Source organism: Rattus rattus, chromosome 17 (assembly GCF_011064425.1).
Source record: "Rattus rattus isolate New Zealand chromosome 17, Rrattus_CSIRO_v1, whole genome shotgun sequence".
NCBI lineage: Eukaryota > Metazoa > Chordata > Mammalia > Rodentia > Muridae > Rattus > Rattus rattus.
Window position 1 is genome coordinate 15,609,558 of NC_046170.1, and position 26,942 is coordinate 15,636,499.

The following is a 26,942-nucleotide window of genomic DNA, read 5'->3' on the forward strand; positions in this document are numbered from 1 at the left end:
TGTCGGGCCATTGATACTCTGCATCACCAGTGGCAAGTCTTTTTGGGGATGCAGAAAGACCTCTAGTTCCAGGTTCCGCATCTCCATACTTCACCATAAATTAAAACTATTGAGAAACTGTGTGTGTCCATGTTGAACACGGACATACTTGGCTTACTTTTTGTGGTTTTAGGGATTGAATCCAGAGCCTGTGCCTGCTGGGCACACCCCCTGTCCTGAACAGACTTTTGTTTCTTTCCCTTATCCCCTAAAAAACAGTGTTATGGCTCCTGGTTTTGAGACAAGATCTTGTTTCACTTACGTAGTCCAGACCAACCTTGAACTAATCATTCTCCTGCCTTGGCCTCCCAAATGCTGGAATTAGGAGGGTATATAACTAGCTTCTTTGATTTATGTATTGACTTTTTATATTTTAATTTATTTGGCAGGACATGGAGATCAATCACAGGACAACTTAGGGGAGTCAGTTCTCTCCACCGTTAGAGCTCTAGGGATCAGACTCAGGACACTAGCCGTAGAGGCAAGCTTTACCCACTGAATCATCTCCTTGGCCCTGAGAGCCCTTATGTAGTAGCATTAATACTGGATTTGGTAGTAGACATCAGCTAGAGGTAATTTGCGGTCTGGAGACACTAGAGTTATGATCAGTGGAAGAGCACTGGGCTGGTATGGAAAGACCCTAGGTTCTATCTCTGCAGCAAAAACAGATGGGAAGGGGCTGGAGAGATGGCTCAGCAGTTAAGAGCACTGACTGCTCTTCCCAAGGTCCTGAGTTCAAATCCCAGCAACCACATGGTGGCTCACAACCATCTGTAATGAGCTCTGATACCTTCTTCTGGTGTGTCTGAAGACAGCTATAGTGTACTTATACATAAAATAAATAAATAAATATTAAAAAAAAAACAGATGGGAAAAACTTACCAGAGGCTATGTTCACATTCTATGTATTGGGATGTCAATTTATATAAGGGACTGGAGCTCTTTATATTAAGAAACATGGGTTCTCCAGACAGGTCTGTTTTCATTAAGTTTGTCTTTTCATAGTCTTGCTTTGTAACCTTGAACTTCTAGCTCAAGTGGTTCTGCCTCAGCCTCCAGGTAGCTAGGAGCTCTGTTTTCTTATTGGTAGATGGGAGAAACAGTCTTTTCTGACCTGCAGGGGGTCTTAGCCAGGTTTCAGGGCCAGGCTGCATTCCTATATGTACGAAGACTGTGTGTCGAAACAAGTAGGAGTCGTTGCATTGTCCTGTTAAGGAGGTAATGTGTCCCTTTGGTGATACCATAGTCCTGCGTCATATCATCTCCAGTGCCCCATCCACAGTGGAACTTATCCTCCCTCAGCCATGGTATGCCATTGTTAACTCAGGGACTCTGCATTTGATCTTTGTTCTCTCTGTTCCCTTTTGGGTCTGAAAGCACTCATAGAGTGGACCGTGACTTGGAAGAATCAGCTTATGAACAGACTTGGTGGCATTACCCAGACCAGGGCTCCATGAAAACAGAATGGCTGCTGGGCTCAGTACGGATCTAAAAGTTCCGTTAGGCAGAAGCTAGAGTGCGGGGGCCACTTGGAACAAGTAGGAAGAGGTGGCAGACGGGTGCCTGTTCCCAGAGCTGTTCGTGGAGGGAGGAGGTGAAGGAGTATGGGCAGGAGAAAAACCAGGTCAGGCTGACCTTTGGAGCCCCTGTGGTAAAGGACCCTCCTTTTCTGGATGGGGAGGCTTGGCCTATTTAGCTCCTCTCTGCCCCATTTGTGGCTTCTCTGGGCACTAGTGTTTCCATCTGTGAGTGCCTCCTTCCTAAATGCTTCAGCATTGTCTGTTTCCTGGACAGGGTTCAGGAACAAACTTGGGCCTGTTCTCTGTGTGATCCAGGCCTCTGTCTCTGCCTCCCTGGCCTGTTCTCCTAAATCAGATGTCAGGAAGGCTCATTGCTTCTCAGGAAATATACTGGGAAATGAGATGGCCTTATCTGAGCTGTTACCAGGCACTGTGAAAGGGAGCTACTGTTCATCCTACTCCTGCCATGAATTTAATGACAGCCTTTGAGGGAAAGAAAATGAATTCAGTGTGGGGAGGAAAAAATGCACTTGGTACTTGGGAGGCAGAGGCAGACAGAGCTTGGTAAGTTCAAAGCCAGCCTGGTCTATATAGGAAGTGAGTTTTTTGCTGTTGTTATTTTGTTTTGTTTTTTTCATGATTTATTTATTTTTATTCACATTATAGCCCCCCTACATAGGAAGTTTTAAGCTAGCCAAAGCTATATAATGAGACCCTGTCTCAAAAACAAAGGACCAAAGAAATTAAAAGCCAGCTGATTGTGGGAGGCTAGGGCAGGAATTAACAGCAAAAACCCAAGCCTAGGATCCATACAGGATGCTTACTTTCTATAGCATGTTTGCCTTTTCTTTGTACTGTCTGGATGGGGAAACGTGTCCTCACTATACTGCTAAGGTTGGAGGGAGAGGCTTTGCCCCTGAGCTGCCCCAGCAGGAGTGTATCGTTGACACTCTGGAGGCTGGAAGTTCAAGATGACTGAACTGCAGGCTCAGTCTTCAGTCTGCTGGGGCTCTGAGGGCAGTGGTGGAGGGGCAAAAACTCAGGCTTCCTTGAGTGTCTCATGAAGGTGGAACCATCATGAATTAATTACCTCCCAAAGGCTTGTGCCTTCACCCTTCCCCGCCTCTTTGAAACTTGGTCTCTTTTGGCTCAGTCTGGCGTCAAACTTCTTATCTTTTGACTGCACTTGCCAAGAGGATAGGTGTGAGCCACTGTGCCTGACAAAGCCCTGCTTAATTGTTAGAAATAGATTTTAACCTACAGATTGGTTTTTCTTCTTTGGAGTTGTGATGTTATTTTGAGACTAGCTCAGGCCAGCACAGTTCGCTACTTCATCTACCCACTGCTGTGACTACTGGTGTACACCATCATCCTGGGCTGGTTGGTTATTTGGATGGTTTGTCCGTTGGTTGGTTTTGTGGTGCACAGGCATAACCCCCTCCATGCCTTTGTGACTTTGGTGGGGCTCAAGTGTATTGCCTGGGCCACCTTCCACAAAAGCCAGTGGTCTCTTCTCAGGAAACAACTTGCCAGCCCCCTTTCCACAGTGAATCAACTCAATATGAAACTCGGTGACACCACTTGAGAAATTCTATCCTAATTTCTTGCTGTCCTGAGGTCAGCTATCCGAGGAGGCCAAGATAATTCTTCAGAGCTTCACTCTTGTTTTAGACATGGAATTAGACCTGAAGTAATAGGAATGATGATTGGTTGAGGGGGCTGGAGAGATGGCTCAGGGGTTAAGAGCACTGGCTGCTCTTCCAAAGGACCTGAGTTCAATTCCCAGCACCCTCATGGCACCTCACAGTTGTCTGTAACTCTAGTTCCAGGGAATCTGTCACCCGCACGCAGACATATATGCAGGCCAAACACCAGTGCACATAAAAATAAAATAAATTATTTTAAAAATGTATATGAGTGTTTCCTTGCATGTATGTATGTATACCATGTACTTGTAGTGCCTAGAGAGGCCAGGAAAGGACATCGGATTCACAGGAACCTAGTGCTAGAAACAGGTTGAGTTATGTGGCCTAGGCTGATCTTGAACTATGTTCAAGCTGTCCTTCCATCTCGGCTTCCTGAGTAGCTGGAACTACAGTCATATGCCATCGTCCTGCTCCAGTCCTTCTGTCCCTACAGGGCCTCCATGAAGCAAAGATAAGACCCTATTTATCTATAAAGTTTTGACTGTCATGCATGTACTGTGGGGTGTGTGTGTGTGTGTGTGTGTGTGTGTGTGTGTAGGATGGCTCTGCAATTAAGAGTTACTTGCTTGTGCTGGGTAGTGGTGACATACACCTGTAGTTGCAACGTTTGGGAGGCAGAGGCAGGCGGATCTCTGAGTTTGAGAACAGCCAGAGCCATACAGTGAAACCTGTCTCAAAAAGAATTGTTTGTTCTTGCAGAAGACTGGAGTTGGGTTGGAGTCCCAGAATCCACATGGTAATAACCATCCATAGCTCTAGTTCCTTCTGACCTCTAAGCATGTTGGAGGTATATATTAATAATTGCAGGCAAACATACAACATGAGTAAATGTAATTATAAATTTTTAGAAACTAAAGGAAAAAGCAGTAGCAGTGCATGCGGGAGTCAGAGGCAGATGGGTCTCTGAGTTTGAAGCCAATCTGGTCTACCGAAGAGCTCCAGCCAGAACTATATAGTGTAAGCCTGCCTCAGTCTATCCTCTGGGTGCTAGAACTCCATGCATGTTCTACTTCAACTGAATCATTTTCTTAACCAAGTAAGCCAGGTAATTTACCCGGCACCTGGGGAGTAGAGGAAGCCAATCTCTATGTGTGAGATCAAGTCCAGCCTGGATCTGCATAACGAGGCCTTGTTTCCAGAAAAAGAAAAGAAAAAATTGGAGCTCCCCAATACTGAGGAGGCTGAGGCTAGAGTCAGTACAAGGTCAAAACTAACCTGGGTTACATAGTAAATACTTGTCTAAAAACGGTTAAAAAAAAAAAAATCCCTTTTATTTTTACAGATGAACAGTGTGCTCACCAAGTTCAAATTTTAAGATCAGAAAAATATACTTGGCGCAACTTCCCTGTTCTGTACAGAGGAAACCAGTTGTAGTCTTCTCTGGGGGTCTAGTGTGACTGGGGCAGCCTGCCTCGCCTCGTGTGGGCAAGTGTATATCCCAGTCCTGTTTGTTTTTGTTCGACAGTTTTTTGAGATATACAGGCTTTTATATCCACCCTTTTACACAGTAATAGATTTTATTTTGAGGTCTGTTTTGTGAGGCTAACCTATATCTTTAGACCCAGTGGCTCCTCCCCTTTGCCCTCCAGAGTTCCTAGGACTACCACACCTACCTTGTTACGGTCTTTCATGGATTCAGAGTTCAGGAAAGATCAGTCATTGTTAACTTAAAGTTATCTACCGAGAGAAAGCACACATTTCTCTGCTTTAAGCAAATCCCATTCTTCCCCAGCTCTTTGCAGCCTTCTGTTTTATGTTTTAATGCATTTGCCTTTTCTGGAGACTTCATGTAAATGGAATCCTATGCCATGTGGTCCTTCTGTCTGGCTTTTTCCTATCATATGAAGAACCTTGAGACTTCCCAAGTTGTTTTTTCATATTCTCACCAGCGGTGTGTGAGAGTTCAAAGTTCTCACCTGGTAAGACTTGACATATTTTACTGTGGAGATAGAGGTGGCTAGAACTTAGAACCTTGCTCACACACCCAGCCTTTTGCCTGCTTTGTTCCTGCTTTCGAGCCTATAGCATAAGACTGTTTTACATTATGGTTTGAATGTGCATTTTCATGGTGACTAGCTGTATGGTTGGTAAGTGCGCTAAGGCCATGTTGTGGGCCATAGGCTGTGGTATTGTCATGCCAGTGGCCATTCTTAACATGAGTGCAAGAATGTTGGGTGCACTGTGCCTGTGTCATCTTATGTGCAAGAGACTGATCTTGGCCATCTATTCTCAGAGTCTGTAGGTCCTGTATCCTCACATTCAACCAACCATAGATCCACAAAGCATTCCTCTGATGGTAAAACGTAGTGGTAGAGTATGTACCTAGCTTCTGTAAAACCCTGGGTTCCATCCCCCAGCACTGATGAGAACATTTAAGTTTTATTTAGAATTACTGTTATTTTATATGCATGAATAATGCCTACATGTGTGTATGTATGCATATGTGTGTTGGCTCTCCTAGAACTGGGGGAATGGGTAGTTGTAAGTTTGGATGCCTGGAATCTAACCTTGGTCCTCTGCAAGAGACAAGTGCTCTAAACTACTGAACCGTCCCTCCAGCCCTTGCCCAGCGCATTCATTTTAAATCCAGATGTGATGATTCATACTGATGATGATTCATACATCTTGGCCTTCTGAAGGCTAAGGCAGGATTGGTGCCCTGAGTTCCAGGCCAGCTATAATGGGAAGCGTGCCTCTAACAGAAGAGACTTTAGAATAAGGGAAGAATTACATAGTGCTGATATCAAACCAGGTAGTGTAAGTCCTGGAGATTGTGCGACATACATGAAGCACACCAGTGACCCCAGTACTCTAGAGGTGGAGACCAAGACTCAGACCAGCTGAGTAACAAGACTCAGGAGGTCTGTAGTGGAGCACTTGCCTACCACGCTAAAGGCCTGGGTTCTGTCCCAAGCTCCACCAGAAAGTGAAGGGTTTGAGTGGCTGTGCATAATAGTATCTATAGTGTCTTTGCATCAGTCCCCTGCAGGGGCTGAGTCATAAAGGCGGGCCTGTGAGGGGACAGAAGTGGACGTGGAACTGCCGTTCTAAGATGTATCATAGATTTTACCATGTGGATGTTACTTTGACTCCCACATGCTGTCCTGCAGGAGGCGAGGTTGCTGAGGCAGGGTAGGGCCTATGTTAGTTTCTGCCACCTGACCTGTCCAGTATCTATCCCCTGTCCTTATGCAGCTGCTGCCATGGCGCAGACCCTGCAGATGGAGATTCCAAACTTTGGCAACAGCATCCTCGAGTGCCTCAATGAGCAGCGGCTACAGGGACTGTACTGTGACGTGTCAGTGGTGGTAAAGGGCCATGCCTTCAAAGCCCACCGTGCTGTGCTGGCCGCCAGCAGCTCCTACTTCCGGGACCTATTCAACAGCAGCCGCAGTGCTGTGGTAGAACTGCCAGCCGCTGTGCAGCCACAGTCATTCCAGCAGATCCTCACGTTTTGTTATACAGGCCGGCTGAGCATGAACATGGGGGACCAGTTCCTGCTCATCTACACAGCCGGCTTCCTGCAGATCCAGGAGATCATGGAGAAAGGCACTGAGTTCTTCCTCAAAGTTAGCTCTCCAAGTTGCGACTCCCAGGGCCTGCACCCGGAGGAGGCCCCATCCTCAGAGCCTCAGAGTCCTGTAGCGCAGATATTGGGCTGGCCAGCCTGTAGCACGCCACTGCCCCTTGTGTCGCGGGTCAAGACAGAACAGGAGTTGGACTCGGTGCAATGCACACCCATGGCCAAGAGGCTATGGGATAGCAGCCAGAAGGAAGCTGGAGGCAGTGGTGGCAACAATGGCAGCCGCAAGATGGCCAAGTTCTCCACGCCAGACCTGGCCCCTAACCGGATGCCCCAGCCAGTCTCTGTGGCCACAGCTACAGCAGCAGTGGCTGTGGTTGCAGTGGGGGGATGTGTGAGTGGGCCCAGCATGTCAGAGCGGACCAGCCCAGGTACCTCCAGTGCTTACACTAGTGACAGCCCCAGCTCCTACCACAACGAAGAAGACGAAGAGGAAGATGCAGGTGAGGAGGGCACAGATGAGCAGTACCGTCAGATCTGCAATATGTATACCATGTACAGTATGTTGAACGTTGGCCAGACAGGTGAGTGCCGCCCTCCCTTATGTGCGTGCGTGCACGCACAAGCGTTAACATATAAACATGCTTGTCCCCTGTTCCCACAGTTGAGAAGGTGGAGGCTCTTCCTGAGCAGGTGGTCCTTGAGTCCCACAGTCGCATTCGAGTGCGGCAAGACCTGGCATCTCTCCCAGCTGAGCTTATCAACCAGATCGGCAATCGCTGCCACCCAAAGCTCTACGATGAAGGTGACCCCTCGGAGAAGCTGGAGCTTGTGACAGGTGTGCTGGCTGTGCTTTCGTGCCCATCCCCTGTGCTCTGCAAGCTAGCACCCTTCCTGTGTCTCAGGGCACTTGACACTTTCCGTTCCCATTTGAGCAACTGTTAGTAGCAGGTGCCCTGACGAGAGGTGTGTTAGGGTAGGAGAGTTGGTGGTGGGGATATGATTCAGCTGGTAATAACCATCTTACCTAGCATGCATAAAGCCCTGGATTTCATACCAAGCACTGTATAGACTAGGCACAGTAGTGTACATTTATAATCCTAGCACTCAGGATGGGGAGGCACAAAGGTCAGAAGATCATGGTGAGCCCTTGTCTCAAAAACAAACAGTAAATTGAGTTTAAGCCTGGGGTGTAGCTCAGTGTAGAAACCAGCATGCTAAAGTGATCCCAGCTTTTTGTTTTGTTCTGATTTTTGAGTTACTCTGTAGCCCTGACTATGTTGGAACCCATTGCTGTGTAGATCAGGCGCTCAAATTCAGAGCTCCGTCTGCCTCCACCTCTCGAGTGCTGGGGTTAAAGGTGCCCACCACTTCCACCAGGGTAGATTTCAAGTTTTACTCAACCAAAAAAAATGGAGGAGAGAGAAAATTGATGTGCTTTTCATCAAAGACTACAATCTGTAGGTTTCTAGGTCATGGGAGCTAGTGGAGACGGGGCGTGGTTGGGCCAGCAGGTTGGGGCTCACTGCCACGAGGGCCTAGTCTTTCTGGACTTCTACCACCGTATTTGCATCTACCTGGGTGTGTTCAGAGTGCCTGTGGCACACTTAGGTGTTCTGACTAGGCGAGTTGAGATTTGGGCCTGCCTAGAGATCCTGTGACTTTTCTTACTAGGCACCAATGTATACATCACAAGGGCACAACTCATGAACTGCCACGTCAGTGCAGGCACGCGGCACAAGGTCTTGCTGCGGCGGCTCCTGGCTTCCTTCTTTGACCGGTGAGGTACACCCCAGCGCCCCGGGGTTGGGGAGCAGGTCCCCTCCACCCCCAAGACCTCTACCAGTAACTGATGCCCTCTACACTTCTATCTCCAGGAACACACTGGCCAATAGCTGTGGCACCGGCATCCGTTCTTCCACCAATGACCCTAGACGCAAGCCACTGGACAGTCGTGTCCTCCATGCTGTCAAGTGTGAGTGTTCTGCTGGGGCCTGGGGTTGGCAGCTGGCTTTTCTTCCTTTGGTATTCAATGTGACAGATGGATGGAGTTGGGGTTGGTTGTTGGTTGGTTGGTTTGGGGGTTTGTTGGTTGTTTGTTTTTGAGACAGGGTCTCTACACAGCCTTGTTTGGCCTTAAACTTTGTAGTTGTAGACTACTATGCTGTAGTGATAATAATGTTGTGGTTGTGGTAGTTGTAGTTGTAGGCTAACCATGTAGTTATAGACTGGCCTTGAATTCTCAAGTGCTAGGATTTTAAAAGCCTCTGTCACCATAAAGTACTTGCCTCAGAAGTGTGAGGACCTGGGTCCAGATCCCCAGCATTCACAACAAAAGCTAGATGTCTGGAGTCTTAAACCTGGGGAAACAAGACAAGAGGACCCCTGGAGTTCCCTGGGCACCAGGCTCACTGCAGTGCTGCACTCCAGAGTCAGTGAGACTCAGAAACTTGAAGTGTAGGGCAGGGAAACAGCTCAGTTATTGAAGAGGCACTTCCAGGGTGGCTGACCTTTGACCCTCAGAACCCACATGAAGGTAGAAGGAGAGAAGCAATATGTCATAATAATAGGAGTTTTTAAAGGGTCTGGCAAAATCTGGTGGCACACACTCAGGAGACAGAGGGAGGAGACTCTCTTCTGAGTTTGAGGACAGCCAGGGCTATGTAGAGAGACCCTGTCTCAAAAAAAAAAAAACGGTGGGGTGTCTAAGGCCAGTGAGGTGGTTCCATAGCTGAACAACCTGAGTTTGACCCCCTACATCCCTTCTACAAATTGTTCTCTGACTATCACACATTCACATTGTAAAACGTTTTAAAGAGAAGGTTCTGACCCACACTCAAGAGACAGAAACAGGAAGAGTTCAAGGTCAGCCTCTGCTACATTGGAAAGGTGGGAGGGGCAGGTTCTGAGTCCTTTGTGGTTTCCGGGGAGAGAGGATTCAATTGGGACTTTCTTCACATTTGGCATATAGTACGGAAGGACCTGAGTGTCTTTGTCAAGCAGGAAGCGCTCAAGTCCAGGGCGGTCAGGAGGGGCACATCTATGGCAATGGCAGCCACTTGTCACAGGGAGGCCTAGGTTGGCAAGGGGTGGTGAAGAGGGTACCCAGGTGAAGCTGGGAAGCTTAAATGGGAAGAGTCCAAGCCTGAGCTGTCTACTCTCCCCCCACAGACTACTGCCAGAACTTCGCCCCCAACTTCAAGGAGAGCGAGATGAATGCCATTGCAGCCGACATGTGCACCAATGCCCGCCGAGTGGTCCGTAAAAGCTGGCTGCCCAAGACCAAGCCGCTACACCTGGTGGAGGGCGATAACTACAGCAGCTTCATCAGCGACACTGGCAAGATAGAACCGGACATGATGAGCATGGAACACAGCTTCGAGACAGCCAGCCACGATGGCGAGGCCGGCCCTTCAGCTGAGGTTCTCCAGTAACATACATGTGACACCCCCTTACCGGATGTCACACTCCCCCTCCTATCACACCCCCACCTACCACCTACCTGGTCACGATCTACTGTCTGTCCCTCCCCAGAACCTGTGAGGGGGTGTTCAGTGCCCTCTATTGGATGCAAGAGCTGACCGAGGCCAAACACTGTACCTAGCAGAGGGCAGTGCCGACAGCAGCTTTCTCAATGACCATGAGGAAGAGCTGAACTTGGTAGGCATAGAATACAGCTTCCACACAGACAGCCCCCTCAGCAGAGGTCCTCCAGTACCTGCCCAGGACCCTCCCATGGATGTCACACTCCCCTCCTGTCACACACATGCCCCCACCTTAGTCACGAGCTACTGTCTGTCCCTCCCCAGAACCTGCAGGGGGTGCTGCATGCTCCCAGCCCCTCTGCCTCCCTGTCATCCCACACCTTATCCCCAAAGTAAGCTGGGCGGGGTCAAGAGAGGACAGGCATCAGGTGGGATCTGTGACCTTCCTCAACACTCATGGGGAGCCCTGGTTCCCCTTCCTCTTAGGCATTTCCCAGCACCAGGCCCGGCTAGGGGACGGGCAGGACTCAGAAGAGCCTGCCCCTCACTGTGGCTGCTTGGGACTCCACGGGCCCAGGGGTTCTCTGGACCCCTCCCACCATCCCCCAGTGCTTCCATGTCTCCAAAAGCGCCTTCCTGTCCCTCTCGTCTGTCCCTGCACCTTGGGGCTGGGGTAGGTGAGGCCAAGAGGGACTGTCCACTTTACAAACTGAGGAAACAAGCCCAAAAGGCTTAGGGAAGCTCTAGAACTGACCCTCTGTGACAGCCTCCATCATACCCTCTTGTCCCACCCTGCTCTGCCTCTGTGGGTCCCCTCAGCCCAAGAGGTCATTCCAAGAGAGCAGTGCTCCTGTGGGCAGGTGAGGGTCTCAGGACCGGTTTCCAGTCTGGCAGAATTTGTGGGTGTGCGTGCGTGTGTGCGTGCGTGCCTGCGTAGAATGTTTGCTTTTCAAAACATGAAGATCAAGAGGCAGCAAGACCAGGGTCGGAACCAGGGAGCAGGCTGGGAGACTGCTGCCCTCCTCCCATCCGACCCTGGGCAGGGCTCCCAGCCCCCACCCCTGTACATAACTTTTTGAAACATTTTTTTAGCGAATGAAATATTGAAGTATAAGATTTCCTTTTATTTTTCAAATCAATGGGAATGTGTCTGAGATTCCCTGGGTCCCTGGGCTGTGGAAGGCAGGATGCAGGGAAAACTGAATGTGTGTGTGTGGGATGTGGGTGCAAGTTTCCACAGGGGCCCAGTCCCAGTGCCCCAGGACTCCTGTGGATCCAACCAGCTTCCTCTCCCCCCAGGACTACAGTTTTAGGGTGTTCACAGGTCCCAGTTGGCTGAGCCCACTCCTGGGGGATGGATGAGGCAGGGCAGGGTCCACGTCCACTGTTGGTTTGTGGAGCTGTCTCTGGCCACACTCCTTTCCACTCTGGTTCTCCAGGAGCAATCTTTCGGGTGTCTGAGTTGATATGTGAGCACAGGGTTTCTGTTACTCCCCTCCATTCCCGTCCTTTCACCATCTCACTGGTTCTGTTCTAGCCCTGACCTTCCTCCCTCTCCCCAACTCTGCATTCTAGCTGCCTTTTCAGAGGCAGGAGGTTGCAGGATTGGAGAAGTTGGGATGGAGCCTTCTGAGTCAGATCTGGAGACCTGTCTCCAGGCCAGCAGCACCCTCTAATCTGCCGGGATCCCTCGTAACATCTGGTGGTAAGGGTGGGGTGTTGGGTCTGACTTGGCCCCCAGTACCTTACCCTGGGTGTCCAAGTGGAGGGGAGAAGACACCCCTAGCTAAAGCACAAGCACCTTAGTCATACCCCCTCCCTCCACCCTTGCCCTGGCCTGTTACCCCACCTCCCCCAGCGAAGATCCCAAAGCACAATCTCCTGATAACTTGGCAAGCAGCCGAGCCTGTCCATGGTCAGGGCAGGCTGCGCCCCTGCCCAGGCTGAGTAAGGGGGCAGCTCCATGGGACTGAGAATCTTGTAGAGTGGGCAGCGGAGCCCATTGGTTCCAAGCACCTCAGGAGGTGGCCCTGACTCCCGGGGCTTGGGGTAAGAGAAGTATATAGCCAGGGGTGCAGGGGAGAAAACTACTCACTAGGAGAGCCAAAGACAGGGTTGTGCCTTACCTCAGGAGCCACCCCTGCGCCCCTCCTCTGGCGGTCAGCTGCTTGCCCTGCCCTCCTGAGAGCTGCATGGCCCTTACCCCAAGCACCCAGGAGAGTGAAAAAGTGACCCACTTAGCAAGAAAGACAAGTAGGGGCAAACCCAGTGGCTACCCTCCTTCCCACCCATCCATGCCTCTCATGGGGACAGGCCATCACCCACTGGCCCATGTGAAGTGCCAATGCCCTCCCCACCCAGAGCCAAGCCCCCACCCTTCCCAGGCCCACAAGTGAGATTGCATATTAACTACTGTACGGAGAGGAGCGGTGTTGGGAAATGTGAACCCTGAGAGTCAGTGATGCTGATAAGAATAAACAAGACGCCTTTGTAACAGCCCTGCTGTGCTCTGCTCACTGGAGACGGAACTGCTACCGCATTCATCTAGGTGTACACCTGCCTCCTGACACCACACCCTGTGTTAAGAGTCCTTGTGCTGCCTCTAAGCTGTGGCACAGCCTGAGATCACAGGTGTAACTAGGAGACAACACAGGTGCTCCATGCAGACAGCAGTAGGTCTGAGGGGCCCGAGAAAGACTGGAAGAACAAAAGCATGGAGAATGGAGGTGGCTCTTACCCAGAGGGAATGAAAGTGAGAAGATTGGGAGTTGAGATAATGGCAGGAGAGGAGCCTGGGCTGCCTAATAACTCTCCGGTCTCACCAGGTCACTGGTCTCCATTGTAAGGCAGACTAGCCCAAGCCCCGCCTCCTCTGAGGTGGCAGTTGTACTCTGAAGATGATGAGCCCTTCAGATAAGGAGGTTAATTTGATTGTGGTTTATGAGATGGCTCCATAACATGGCTTAGGCTGGCCTAGGACTAGGACTCTCTTGCTTCCATCTTCCAACCCCATATGTTTCACTGAGTTTTTACTTTGGAATGGTTTTAAAAAAAAAAAAAAAAAAAAGCCCAGACTTGGCCCTCAGAGAAAGCTCATATTGCAAGCCCAATGACGTCTTAGGACCACAGAACCCATGAGAACTCGGCAAAGCTATTAGCTGGCTCCCATTCATCCTGTGGAAAACACACCATAGAGTTTATAAAACTTTAAAAGTCTTTGTGTATCAAATACTCAGATCTTAGCACTTGAATTCCTAACAGACACACACCACCACCACCAAGAGCAAGGCCTAGAGAAGCTACCCAAAAGGTGAGCCAAAGTTTGTCAACACTAATGGTTCAAATGCATGTGGTTTAGATGCTGGGATTTTATTTCTATTGTCATGAATTAGGCATGGGGGTGGAGGTGGCGCAGAACTTGTGCAAGGTCATCCCACTTCACCTTGTAGGAACACTTGAATCTGGACCTGTGGCAAAAGCTAGGTTCCAGCCCAAGACCCAAGGGTCCTACTAGCTCTGGAAGATAGTCTTGGGTCAGCTCCCCAGGTTCCATTCCCCCTTTCCAGAAGGCAGGACCACCACAATGGCAGACCACTGTTGTTTGTCAAAGGGTCAGAAGTCAAGAGAACACAGTACCAGCTTCTTCCTCTTTACCTACCCAAAAACTACCACTCATGTGGGACACTTTCATCTCCTGAGGACCCAGCCCATCTGAGACTATGTGGTCCAGTTCATGAGTAAAGACATCCAGGCTGCTGCCAGTGCCATGGTAAGATCAGCTCCTGTGTACCAAAGAAGCCAGGGGCACCATCCCTCAAGCCCTGGTCTTATGTGCCCTGCCCATCCAACTCCTCCCAACATGACCTGTGTTTTAGAACCTGGATGCTCATTTTCAGCTGTTATTCTGATGATCCATGATCAACTGCTGAATTGGAGGAGCAGCAGCTCAAAATACCTGAGGGTTTCACAACCTCACCCTGCCACACCTCCCCACCATCCACAAACCTGCTGGGTGGGTTGCTCTTTTAAGTAGCAAGAGGACACTGAAGCCACATTGACATCCAGCAGGTCACTAAAGACTTCTGAGCAGCTGGCAAAATCGGGGCAGGACACTGAAACAAGGCAGACCCAGATGGGTTTGCAGCAGACAGGACAGAGTGACCATACAGACTGGGATGGGCTGCCTCCCCAGACCTGCCAACAGGAAAGGGGCCATTTCACTCTAAGCTTCAGTTTCTTCATTGTTTGCTGGTTTATTTTGAAACATGGTCTCACTATGTTGCCCTGGCTGTCCTGGAACTCAGAGACTCTGCTTCCTAAAGGGAAGTGTCACCCAACTTAAGAGAGCCATAGACCTTGTTTCCCAGGGTTGGAATGGAGATTATTAAGAATAACTAGGGGCTGGAGAGATGGCTCAGTGGTCAAAAGGACTGTTCTTCCATAGGTCCTGAGTTCAATTCCCAGCAACCACATGGTGGCTCACAACCATCTATAAATAAAGTAAATAAATCTTTAAAAAAAGAAAATTAAAAAAAAAATACCTAGAATTGGTGTAACAAAATGGCTAATACACCTTGGCTTCTCTTAATTGTTCTTACATTTACTTTGTATATACACACTCACATGCAGAGGCACTTGACCCGATACTACTGCACCAGCCCTTCCATGTTAATGGCATACTAGTCGAGCAGATCTTCAACTTAAAAATAGTCCCACCTTAGCCTTAGTCACCCATTACGTGGGGTTATAAGTGTCTACCATTTAGGCTGGTTTTTTGTTTTGTTTTGTTTTTTAATTTTGTGTGCACATCCACACTTCATTGAGGTTTTGGGATTTTTTTTTTAAAGATTTTATTTATTATTATGTATAAGTACACTGTAGCTGTCCTCAGACACACCAGAGAAGGGCATCAGGTATCATTACAGATGGTTGTGAACCACCATGTGGTTGCTGGGATTTGAACTCAGGACCTCTGGAAGAGCAGCCAGTGCTCTTAACCGATGAACCATCTCTCCAGCCCCGTTTGTTTTTTTTAAGACAAGGTCTCATGTGTCCTCAGACTCTTTACATAGCTAAAAGTGACCTTAAACTTCTGTTCCTCCTGCCTCTATCTCCTGAGTGCTAGAATATCAGATGTGGGCCACCACACCTTGCTTATGAAGTAGTAGGAATCAAACCTGTGGCTAAAATTGTGCTAATTAAGCAAGCATTCTACCAACCAGGCATGGTATACAGTGTCTGGGAACCTAAGGCAAGAGGATTGCTGAGTCCACAGCCATCCTGGGCTCCAGAGGGATCCACAGCCTGGATCAAGACTTAAACCCAGAGGGGCACAAGGGGGAGGGACGTCTTCTGGACATTCCTGGCCCCTTGCAATATCCCAGGGCCCCTTTGCTTCTCAGGCGGAGGGGGTGTTATGACACCGGGGACCTGGTCTCTGTTCCTGGATGTTGGATGGCTGGCGTTGTCCTTGGGCTGGGTCCTGTTCCCATTTCTGCAGACCTTACTGTATTTTGTTCATTTAGTTGGCGGGCTATGAGGTATGGGTGAAGTGGAGGGTGTTTGATGGTATAACTTCACAGGACATGGAGTTGGGGGACAAGATGTGGGAGTTCTTTTGTTTTCTGAGTGTTTCTCTGTGTAGCTCTTTCTGTCCTGGAAGTTCATCTGTAGACCAGGCTGGCCTCGAACTCAAAGAAGGGTGTGTGCCACCCAACTATCAAGATGGCTCCAAAGGGACACTTGATGCCAGGCCTAACCTGGGGTCCGTAGTGGAAGGAGAAAACGAGTTCTCCTAAGATGTCCTCCAACCTCCATACATGCACACACACAATAACTATATCAACAAGTAAATGTAAGAAATAAAAATTCATCCAGGCCTCCTGCACCAGCCCCAGGTTCCGGGATTGCAAGCACTGGCCACCTCACCAAGCTTACCATGAATTTTTATTTTGTTTGGTATGGGGTTTGTTTCACTATGTAGCCCTGAAAGCATGGAACTTGCTATGTAGACCACAAGAGCTTTGAAACTTGCTGCAATTCTCCTGCCTCAGCCTCCTGGATGCTGGAATTAAGAGGCCTAAACCACCATGTCCAATTCATCACTAACTCTCATCTCTAGACAACCAGCATGTACTGCTATAAACAGTAGTTGCCAACTGTTCAAGAGTATTGATGAGACATCAAGGACTTCCTTTACTCCACATATTTTGGGTACCCAGGGCCTAAACGTGAAGAGGCAGGTAGACAGCCAAGGAATGCAGGGGCTGGACACTGACACACAAGGGCAGAGCCACACATACACAAGAGAGAATACACCCGGTCAGACTGGCAGGAAGCAACATCTGCTGACACTTGGGCTGGATGAATCCTTTACCTCTATGACTCTTCTCCATGAAGGCCAGAGCCATTGGGCTGACCACGTGGTCCTTCATTTCCTGTGGCTGACTGATAGCATTGAGAGTCTAGAAATCGTAACCTAAGTTAAATATGGTGTTGCTAGATTTAATCCCAGTGCCCATGAGGCAGGGACAGGCGAATCTCTTGTTCCAGACCAGCCAGGTTACAGTGAAACCCCGTCTCAGAAACAAGCAAAACACACCTGTACCCCGCTTCAAAAGATACCCTAATCTCCCAGTGCATCCTACTCGGATGTCACCTATACTGCTTCCCACATGCTCTCTGTGAACAGCTTTCTTTCCAGCAGGTCTCCAACAGGGAGCTTCAATTTGCCTGGATTGCCTTCCACTCAAGTGTCAAGGCCAGAGACATATAAACTTCCCCCAGCGGACACATTCCTCCAGACTAACACACTTCTAAGCTGAACAGCTTCCTTAAAGGGCTGGCCAAAGGCTCTGTGTTCACACCTCTCTAAAAGCTTGTTTCTTCTAAGTCCGTCCCACTGAGGCGTCCCAGGCTATTCGGCAGCTCATTGGCGGTCCAGCGGAGCTCTTTCGAAGAGCCACAGAGTCTCCCTGCAGGAGTTCGCACCAGCGCTCGCGCAGCCCACCGGCCATATTCACAGCTTTCTGCACCTCGCTGCGGGAGCACGGCTCGAGGCAAAGGTCCCAAACCAACCGAGGTCCAGACACGCCAACATCCCTCTGATTATCCCTTCACTCCACCACAGGGAGACCCATGCACGCGGACGGCCGTACCCAAACTGCCTGTCACCCGGTGGCCTACACCTTGGCATTGACGAGCGGCGAGACGGCTCCCTTCCATCCCTTTCCCGCCACTGTCACTCACCCTCGGACTACAAAGGATCCTGGAGAGACATGTCAACCCCTCCTCCCCACACTCGAACCCCCACCCGCCAGGTGCAGGCTAGCTTGTTCCTAACAGAAGGAGGAACACGGTGCCACCTTCGCACCAGGATGCCACCATCGAGAGCCCGACTGCTAAGAAAGAAAGAGCGACCCTAGAGAGCCAAAGCCTGTGGGCTTCCGCCTGCACTTCGGCCATCTTGGTTGTGGGCATACAGGCGCCTCCCCCACTGGCAGCGGGGAAATTGGGTCGGACCACAACTGTGGAACCTCAGTTTCTTTTTTAGCCAATATTAATAATCTTATTTTCCTTAAATCTTATAGGAACACAGCGGGATACGGAGTTCATCCTATCAATGCCTAACTTAGCTAGCTCAGAGGCTAAGTGCACTTGCTGTTAAGAGCACAGTGGATCACGCTTTTAATCCCAGCACTAGAAAGGCAAAGGCCGATGAGTCTCTCTCAGTTCGAGGCCAGCCTTGTCTATAAAATGAGTCCCAGGACAGCTAGAGCTACATAGTGAGATCCTGTCTCAAAACAAAATACGCTTACTGTTCTCAGAGAACACAGGTTCGGTTCCCAGTCCACATAACGGACCCAGGGTCCGGAGATCCGATGCACTCCTCTGGCACACACATGCAAGCAGAAAAAATACAAAAAAGGAAAAAAGAAAGGCAGGAAGGAAGGAAGGAAGGAAGGAAAGAAGAAAGAAAGAAAGAAAGAAAGAAAGAAAGAAAGAAAGAAAGAAAGAAAGAAAGAAAGAAAGAGAGGGATAAAAGGAAAAAAAATACTCAGAAGCAGTCCAGGCTGCTGTAACTATAAAGGTGGTATCTTGTTTCAAAAACCCAAAAATTAATAAAAGGCCAGCAAGATGGCTAAGCAGGTAAAAGGACGTGCCACCAAGACTGAGTACCGGGGTAGTTTACCCCGGAAGATGGGAGGAAGAACAGACCCAGGACCAAGTACTTTGTCCTCTACACCTGCGAGCGCAGGTTACGAAGATGTTTTTCCGTAACTCCGCAGGGTGCGGATCTCACCCTACACGGACTCATCCCAAAGGACGGTGCCGCAGCGTGAGAGAGCATGAGAGAAGAAAACCATTCAGCTCTGTCAAGCACGTCGTGCAGTCTGCCCAAATAACAGACGCGAACTACCGGAGACCGCATTTCGGCTCTTGATGGAGGGAAGCACCAGAAATTGGAGAGGTGTGGTCGACGATGGGAGGGGCCCCGCCCCGGAAGCCCGCTCCTCGGGCTAAGAAAGTCAGCCCTTGTTCTTATATGGGCATCCGGAAGTGGGTTCGCGCCGCCGCCATACGTCATTACAACCAAATTTAGCCAGGGATGTCGGTCGGCGGCAGTGGCGGGAAGCCTGCCCGCTGGCGTGGTGGTGGTGGTTGGGGGGGTCTTAAAGGGCCTGCACAGCAAGTGAAAGGGGTTATTAGAATTTTTTTGCCCTTCTGCAACTAGAATCAATTTTTTCTTAGGAAGCGGTGCAGAGCGGAACCGACGTCTTATTTTCTTTTCTTTATGTATCCCTGTATGTTTGTGCTTGCGTGTGTGTGTGTGTGTGTTCTCTTGTACCGTCGTGTGGGACCTGGAATCGAACTGAGGTTGTTAGGGTTGGCAGCAAGTGACTCTAGCCACTCAGCCATCTCGACCCAGATATCAGTCTCTCTTGGAGTAATTCTGTTTCCGAGGGCGTGAAGGCAGAAAAGTGCTCCATTGACCCGGGAAGATCACAGGCCCTATGTTCATTGGAACTTCCATACCACTGGGTTGTGGAAAATTGGGAGATGTTTAACGCTGAAAGTGAAGACAGCAGTCGCGAGGTGGTGGATATCGGTGGCTACGGGGTAGCTCTCTCCAGAGCCAGCCATTGTCGTCCGCGCCCACTTTCCACCCATGTCCAGAAAGGTGGAGACAGAAGGGCTGCAGGCTTCTTCCGTTTACCCTTTTGTCGTGTTATAATCATATAATAATTCGTTTGGTAAATATCGGTCGGGTGACTGCCTATTTCTCACCTGGAGAACACTTCTGTGGAGTGGAGGTGAGGGATCAGAGACATTGAATAAAAAGAGAAAGTTCAACAGTGTAGTAACCGGCGTGTAGTAACTGCTTAACAAGAAGCAGCATTTTTACTGTTCAGAAAATATTAATTAGCAGGCTGGTAGGCAAGATGAACTGTGCCCTCGGGTAATGTACCCCAGTCCTGGGTCTTCCCCACTGCCATGAGATTACCTCCCACTGTCCGTCTCGTGGGTGGGCCTCATCGTCTGGACTGCTAGTGATTCTGAGAATCTAGTGTCTCAAGGCGCAGCGGGGAAGTTCTTCCTTGCCGCTGTTTAAGTCCTTTTCCCTTGGAGGCGTAAATTTGTCCCTATTGCTTTAAGGAGTCTCTAGCCACGGTGGAAAGCCCGGATGAGGCCCTCTGGGCGTGGCGTTTCAGTGACGTCACTCTTACTCTATTTAAAGGACTCCAGCTTGCTTCCCCTGCCGGAACGTCTAGCAGAGTACCTGCAAGTGTAAGTGAGTCGTCTGGGCAGCAACGCTGGTCTTAATCCATTGTCGGCTTAACTCTACACAGTCGTCGAACAAGCATGGAAGTACAGAAAGAAGCGCAGCGCATCATGACCCTGTCGGTGTGGAAGATGTACCACTCTCGCATGCAGCGCGGTGGCTTGCGCCTCCACCGGAGTCTGCAGCTGTCCCTCGTTATGCGCAGCGCTCGGGAGCTCTACCTCTCAGCCAAGGTAGAAACCCACCAGCCCGAGTTCCCGCCATCCCGCAGGGCCCTTGACCCTCGCCTGCACCCGCCGCGAGAATCCGAAGCTGCAGTGGAAGCAGCGACCCCCGACGTCGAGCAGCCTCCGGAGCCCATGGACACGCAAGAGGAAGTGCTGCGAGTCCAAGAGACCCCCGCGCTCTGTGACCCGCCCCCCGCTAGAGTCAGCCGCAAGCGCCGGAGCAGCAGCGACTTGAGCGACGGTAGTGATGCCGGACTGGTACCAAGCAAGAAGGCCCGTCTGGAAGAGGTGGAGGGGGAGGCGACGTCGGAGATCTCCGATCGCCTGCAGCTTCCTCCCGCACAAACCGAAGGTGCCTTCCCTAACCTCGCCCGCGTCCTCCAAAGGCGCTTCTCCAGTCTCTTGAACTGTGGGCCGGCCGTGCCCCCGCCGACGCCCCCCACGTGCGAGGCCAAGCCAGCCTGCCGCCCGGCCGACAATATGCTCAACGTGCTGGTGCGAACCGTGGTGGCCTTCTGAGGATTACGAGCGGCGCCACCGGAGCGGAGAACGCACACCCGAGGCGAAGGCCGGCGGGGGGCCGTAAAGAAGAGCCGCGGCCCGAGCTGCCGAGAGGCCAGGGGAAGGACTGAGGAGCTAGGGGCGCGGGCGCCTTCTCCCAGACGTACGTCCACAGGTGCTATTAAAGGACTGTCCCTTCCTTGGTTTGGAGAAGGGACACCTGGATCTTGAATCTCAGGGTCGGACTCTCTAGGGCCCAGGCTGCCCTTTCAAGGCCGTTTCACTAGCATTCGCGTTTCGGCCCCTACAAGTGGGCACGCTTGTGCAAGCGGTCAGAGTTGCGTCATGGGACAGACGCGGGTGCTTCCTGTTGCCTTGCGTGGGTGTGGGGCCTGGGAGGAGGCCAGGGTGTGGACCCGCCCTAGGGACTGGGAAGTGACTTGAGTCACCTCGCCCCCACAGGCTGCTGTGGGGGAGCCGGCCTTCGGCTGAGAGCCTGAACTGAACCAATCAAATCTTGCTGCGATCAGAGTTGATTGAAGTGGCTGGAGACCCCCGGACTGGTCAGCCTAGACTGATCGCCTGGCGTGGACTACCGCGGAAAGGGTGGGTGGGTGGTCTCAGTTGCTGCCTTAGACACGACCTCTTCGGGCAAGAAAGAATTTTTTACCAGCGAATTTAAGAAAGTCTGTTTACTTTTCCCACGGTGGGTTGTGTTTAACTCCCAACTACCTGGAGTTTTACAATGTCAGCTAGGAAAATAAAAGTCCATCGGTGTAAAACGCGCTGCTTGTCTGGCTTGCTTCCCTGGTGGGGGAGGGGTGGGGTTAAGGGGTCAGGGCTGGCAGCCGCTCCCTAAGCCTCGGGAACTGGTTTGACTGGGTGTGGAGCCAGAGGGAGGCCGGGCCCCATTTCTTTGCCACAGTTTACCTGCTGTTGCTTAAGCTAACCCTGTGATTGGGGGGTTCCTTAGAAATTAACAAACTCTGGAGAGAGCTTAGTTTACAACAATTGGGGGGATATCGGTGCAGTGTTTTAAGACGAGCTGAGGAATTTTAAATGGCTGTTTATCTTCGTGCCCTCCCTTCGACCGGAATTATGTGGGGCCCCCACGGGTGGAGTGGCGGTGACTGAACTTTGAACCTGCTTTCAGTCCCTGACACGATTTCTTTAGTGTGGCTCAGGCGTATAAGAGGTAACTTAAGTTACCTATCTATGAAATGGGCCTACGACTGGCATAATAGCTAAACCCTAACTCACTGAGGAGGTAGACGTAGACGAATCTCTGAGATCGAGGCCAACCTGTTCTACAGAACAGGTTCCAGGGCTACACAGAGAAACCCTGTCTCCCCTGTCTGGTAAAAAAAAAAAGAAAGACAAATAAATGTGCCTATAAACCTCTTCCCCAGAGCACTTAGTTTTTAACAATGTTAACGCTGGTGGTTCATGTTTAATTCAACGGAGTTTATAGTGTGTAGACCAGTTCAAGAAACACAGCAAGTCCCTAATGCTTTTTTAAAGCTGGGCAGGGTGCTGCGCGCTTTTTAATCCCAGCAAGAGGAAAGCAGAGGCGCGCGCGCGGATCTCCGAGAAGCCAGCCTAGTTTCCCATCCACTTGCGCGTTATCGGAACAGATTTTCCTTCACTTTGGTTTCCACACGCATTAGGCATAACCTGGGGACGAGGGTTAGGAGGGAGCTGGAGGCCCTAAGGACAAAGGAACCGCAGGTGCGGGAAACTCAAGGAAAGCGCCCGACAGCTGTCCCCGCCTCCTCCGGCCTCTCTTGACCCCAGGGCGAGGGCTGGAGGGGAGGGGATAACGCCTAGAAAGTCCCAGCTCCCAGCTTCTCCCTCCCCCTAGAAAGTAAGGGTTCCACGGTACGGGGAGACCCTGCAAAGCCTCTACCAGAACTGATTCCTCATTTAAAACGTGGAGGATCCCTAGCGCTGCTGCTCACTTTGTCTAGACCCTCGAGTTCTCATGGGGACTTGGATACACAGAAACATGGCCAGGCCTGGGAAGTCCCTGGTGGCTAGGGAGGGGGCCTCCGTGTACATCCTGTCCCAGGAACCGCGGGGCCCTTCCTTCCCTTGTCCAACCCATACCAGGACTTCCGGTGCCGCAGTCACTGTAGGGTGAGGGCTGAAACCAAGTCCTCAACACGTGTACACATTCTCTTAGGGGTGTTTGAGCTACGTGAAAAACTCGCAATCACAGCCTGCGCTCCCAACACTTGAGAAGCTGAGGCAGGAGGATTAATAAATTCAAGTCCAGCCTGGGCTACACTGTGAGCCTGTCTCATAATAAAGCAGAATTAAATAGGGTGGATGTGGTGGCCCCCCGGAAGTTTAAGGTCATTCTTAGCTCTATAGCTAAGAGCTATACTTAAGATTCCGTGGGACCTCGCAGCCACGCTATTACTGAGGGGAACGCTGAATGAGTAAAACTGGCAGTTTGAGAAAAAACTGCCCGCCTCCAAAGCGTTATGAGAAAAGTCACTAAATCAATAAACGCCCTGGATTCGGAAGCCAGCAGTGCTGCTGAGGGAGGTGCTGAAGCCCGGATTCCATCCTCAAAACACAAAACAAAGAGTCCAAGACAGTGCCTACAAGGTCTGGAATCAGTTCCCCAGCTTCCGTACAAGCCCTTTGTACTTATTTACTGTGGAGGTGTACGCGTGCACATTGCATTTTATGAAATACTGTCCCTAGTGCCCCCAGGCTAGCCTACAACTTTAGGATGGATGACCTTGAGCTGGGCCTTCCGCCTCCTGTGATTAAAGTTTGGGAATGGAACCCAGGCCTGCTCATATGCAAACAGTCTGTCAATGGACTCATCTCCATTCAAATCTAAACTGCAATTCTAAATGGAGAGAACCATTACCTTTACTAGTTTCCAAGTCTCCCAACCACATTAACACTCTCATCCCTCTCCCCAGCCTCCAGCCACCCAGAGCCCACTTTGTGCCTTGCCTGTGGTAGACGACTCATGTGAGTGGAACCATTCTGGGGGCAACTGGTTTATGTCAGGCTTCTTCCTGTCCGAATCATGTCTGCCAGGGTCATCAGTGTTGTAGAACACAAAAGAACCACTTTCCTTGTCTATATCTTTATAGTATTCTTAAGTATAAGGTCCACATCTGTTACCCAGCTACCCGCTGGTGGATATTTAGGTCACTTCTACTGTGACTATTGAGATTATGACTTGTTTTTATGAATTTTTTTTCTTTTTTCTTTTTTTTCGGGGCTGGGGACCGAACCCAGGACCTTGCGCTTCCTAGGCAAGCGCTCTACCACTGAGCCAAATCCCCAACCCCTGTTTTTATGAATTTTAAAGGATTTTTTAAAATTTTATTTTACATGTATGGGTGTATGGCCTGCGTGTGTGGGCATGTACCATCACACGTGTACCAGGTGTCCTCAGAGGCCAGGAGAGGCCATCAGATCCCCTGCAGCTGAAGTTATAGAAGGTTTGTGAGCAGCCATGTTAGTTCTGGGAATTGAACTCTGGTCCTCTGAAAGAGTAGCCAGTGCTCTTAAAGGCTGAGCTGTAGTCAGAAATTGGAGATTTTGGTTTCTTTAAAAAACATGGAAATGTTTTAAGACTATGTTTTTGTTTTAATCCCAGCTGTGGGATATGGGGCCGCTTCAGACTGTCCATAGCAACTGACTATGACCTGCTCCATGCTCTAGCAGAGGCATGATTTTGCCAACTGCAGATGGTTTCTGTGAATGTGCAATGCTTGGAGATCTGGGGATTTTTAAAAAGGTATACAAATGCTAGGACCCAGAGTTGGGGATTTGGCTCAGTGGTAGAGTGCTTGCCTAGCAAGCGCAAGGTCCTGGGTTCAGTCCCCAGCTCCGAAAAAAAGAAAAAAAAAAAAAATGCTAGGACCCAAGAGGCAGAGTGGATTGCTGGGTTGTTGTTGGTCATAACTTGTTAAATAGTTGTACACAAAGAAAAAAACAGGAAGAAGAAATTAGATATCCTGAAAGAGAAGCTCAAACTTACCCCAAGGAACTTGACATCCCTAATAAGCAGGAAGTAGCCCAAGGATGATGTCATCCCCTTTCTGACTCCTGACTTTATTCAAGAATCTCTTCTTCCCCCTCCGTCCTTTTTTCTCTTCTATCTAGTATGGGGGGGGAGGTGTGAAAGGGTGGCAAAAGGGTGGAAGAAACAAGAACACACAAAGCAGCAAAGACTCGCTCCACCGAGCCTTCTCTCCAGCCCCTGCTTTTTCTTTTTTTTCTTTTTTCTTTCTTTTTCGGAGCTGGGGACCGAACCCAGGGCCTTGCGTGCAAGCGCGCTCTACCACTGAGCTAAATCCCCAACCCCCAGCCCCTGCTTTTAATTTGTAAAATTTGTCATCAGCAAGCCCAAGTACCTGACTTCCAACCCCAGTACCTGGAGAAGAGAAGAGAGAATCAGCTCCTCTAGGTTTTCATTTAATCTCCACCTGTCCTCAGACATGAATAAACATACACATCAAGTGTTTGCAGGGCAGGCAGTGAGTGCTCAGAGTTCTGGGGACAGCTTGTAGGAGTCAGCTCTCTGTCTACCACCATGTAGATTCTGGCCAGAGAACTCCTGTCTTTTTGTTCATTTGGTTTTTCAAGAGGCAGGATTTCTTGTATCCCTCACTGTTCTGGAACTTGTTCTATGGACAAAACTGGCCGCAAACTTACAGAGATTTTCCTGCCTCTGTCTCCTGAGCTGCAGCCCAGCATGGAATTCCTGTCTTTAGGTTTATTGAGAAGCAAAAATGTGTCCTTAGAAACTGAGCCACCTAACTGGACTTCCCCTCCCCCCCTTTCTTTTTTTCAAAAAGATCACACAAAGCACAGGCCTGAAACTAAGTAGCCAAGAATGACCTTGTTCTTCCAGCCTTACAGGTGGCCCTCACTGGGAATGTGTCTAGGCAGGACTCTCTCAACTTAGAGACCCAGCTTCTGCTGTTTCTCTACTTTCCTGTCCTGATCCCTTCTCCTTTACCTGGCTACCTTAAGCTCAGCTCAAACTGCAAATGCTCAGGAAGTGATTAAGAACAATTTAAAAGCAATCATTAATAATAATCACTGCCGGGGGCTGGAGAGATGGTCTGACAGTACCCACATCCCTGGAAGGCAGCTCACAACCGTCTTTATCTCTTGTTTCAGAGAATTCCATGCCTCTGGCCTCTGCCAGCACCTGCACTTACAAGAAAACAGACACACACAGACACATTTGCACATAATTAAAATATAATAAATCTTTTTTTAAAAAAACGATCTATTCATTTCAGAATGCAAAGTTGCTTTTGGTGAACTAATGACCCGTGTGCACCTTTGAGATTTGTCCTTTTGGTGTTCTCTTGGGTGCTAGTTGTTGTGTTTTGTTTTTTGAAAACAAGTATGCACGGGCCACCTTACTTGGTTTGTTTGGTGTTTTTCTTGTAGTAACTGTTTTTCCAGGAAAAAAAAAAAAAAAAAAAAAGACCTCATTGTGTAGCCCCAGCTGACATAGAACCCCTTATATAGATCAAGGTGGCCTTGACCTTGCTGAACTCCGACAACCTCGGCAGATCTTTAAGTTGGCTACTGCTCTCAATTCTGGGGTCCTTTTGTTTTGTAGCTGAAGTAGGGTGTCAATGTGGCCCAATGTAGCCTCAAATTCCAGGTAGCTGAGGAGGAAATTCAATTTATTTTCCTCTTTCTGCCTGCCTCCACTCCCTAAGTGATGTGCTTTATAAAGCCAAGGCTATACCTTGTAAAGCATGCTATAGTGTGGTGAGAGGGGATGCCTCAGAGGGCCCAGGCTAAGGCATCCCTCCCCCCACCGAGGTACCAGCCAGCCATACGACAACGGGTCTAGTATAGAATACAGTTTATTTGGGGGTATGGGAAGAGGGGTTGAGAAGGAAGTAGAGGCATAGAGGCCAGCCAGAAACAGGTGGTGAGAGATAGAGGGGAGGGGGAAGGATAGAAAGAGAGAAGGAGGTAAGAGAAAAAAAGGAGCAGAGAGTCAGAGAGGAAGACAACCAGTCCCTTTTATGGCAAGCCAGGCCTACCTGCTGTTGCTAGGTAACTGCTGGGCGAGGTGGAGCGTAGAAGGAATGCCAACACTAAGTACTAGGATTCCAGGTGTGACCAAGACCATGCATGCTGGGCAAGCACT

At 49.8% G+C, this 26,942-nt stretch overlaps 2 protein-coding genes across 4 annotated transcripts in view; both read left to right on the forward strand.

Moving 5' to 3' along the window:
* The window catches only part of Nacc1 (nucleus accumbens associated 1), a 17,697-nt gene extending 4,926 nt beyond the window's left edge, over window positions 1-12,771 (forward strand). For 2 of the 3 annotated variants that reach the window (XM_032887743.1, XM_032887744.1), the window contains exons 2-6: window positions 6,461-7,372; window positions 7,453-7,626; window positions 8,463-8,568; window positions 8,666-8,763; window positions 9,960-12,771. In XM_032887743.1, the coding sequence (XP_032743634.1) occupies window positions 6,469-7,372; window positions 7,453-7,626; window positions 8,463-8,568; window positions 8,666-8,763; window positions 9,960-10,222 (1,545 nt within the window). In that variant the 5' untranslated portion in view covers window positions 6,461-6,468 and the 3' untranslated portion in view covers window positions 10,223-12,771. The remainder of the gene's footprint in view (window positions 1-6,460; window positions 7,373-7,452; window positions 7,627-8,462; window positions 8,569-8,665; window positions 8,764-9,959) is intronic. The other variant, XM_032887745.1, reaches the window with a different exon arrangement.
* Window positions 12,772-19,989: 7,218 nt separating this feature from the next.
* On the forward strand, window positions 19,990-21,571 carry Ier2 (immediate early response 2). Its single transcript, XM_032887951.1, has one exon. The coding sequence runs from the start codon at window positions 20,138-20,140 to the stop codon at window positions 20,801-20,803; it is 666 nt and encodes a 221-aa protein (XP_032743842.1). The 5' UTR covers window positions 19,990-20,137; the 3' UTR covers window positions 20,804-21,571.
* The last annotated feature ends 5,371 nt before the right edge of the window (window positions 21,572-26,942 follow it).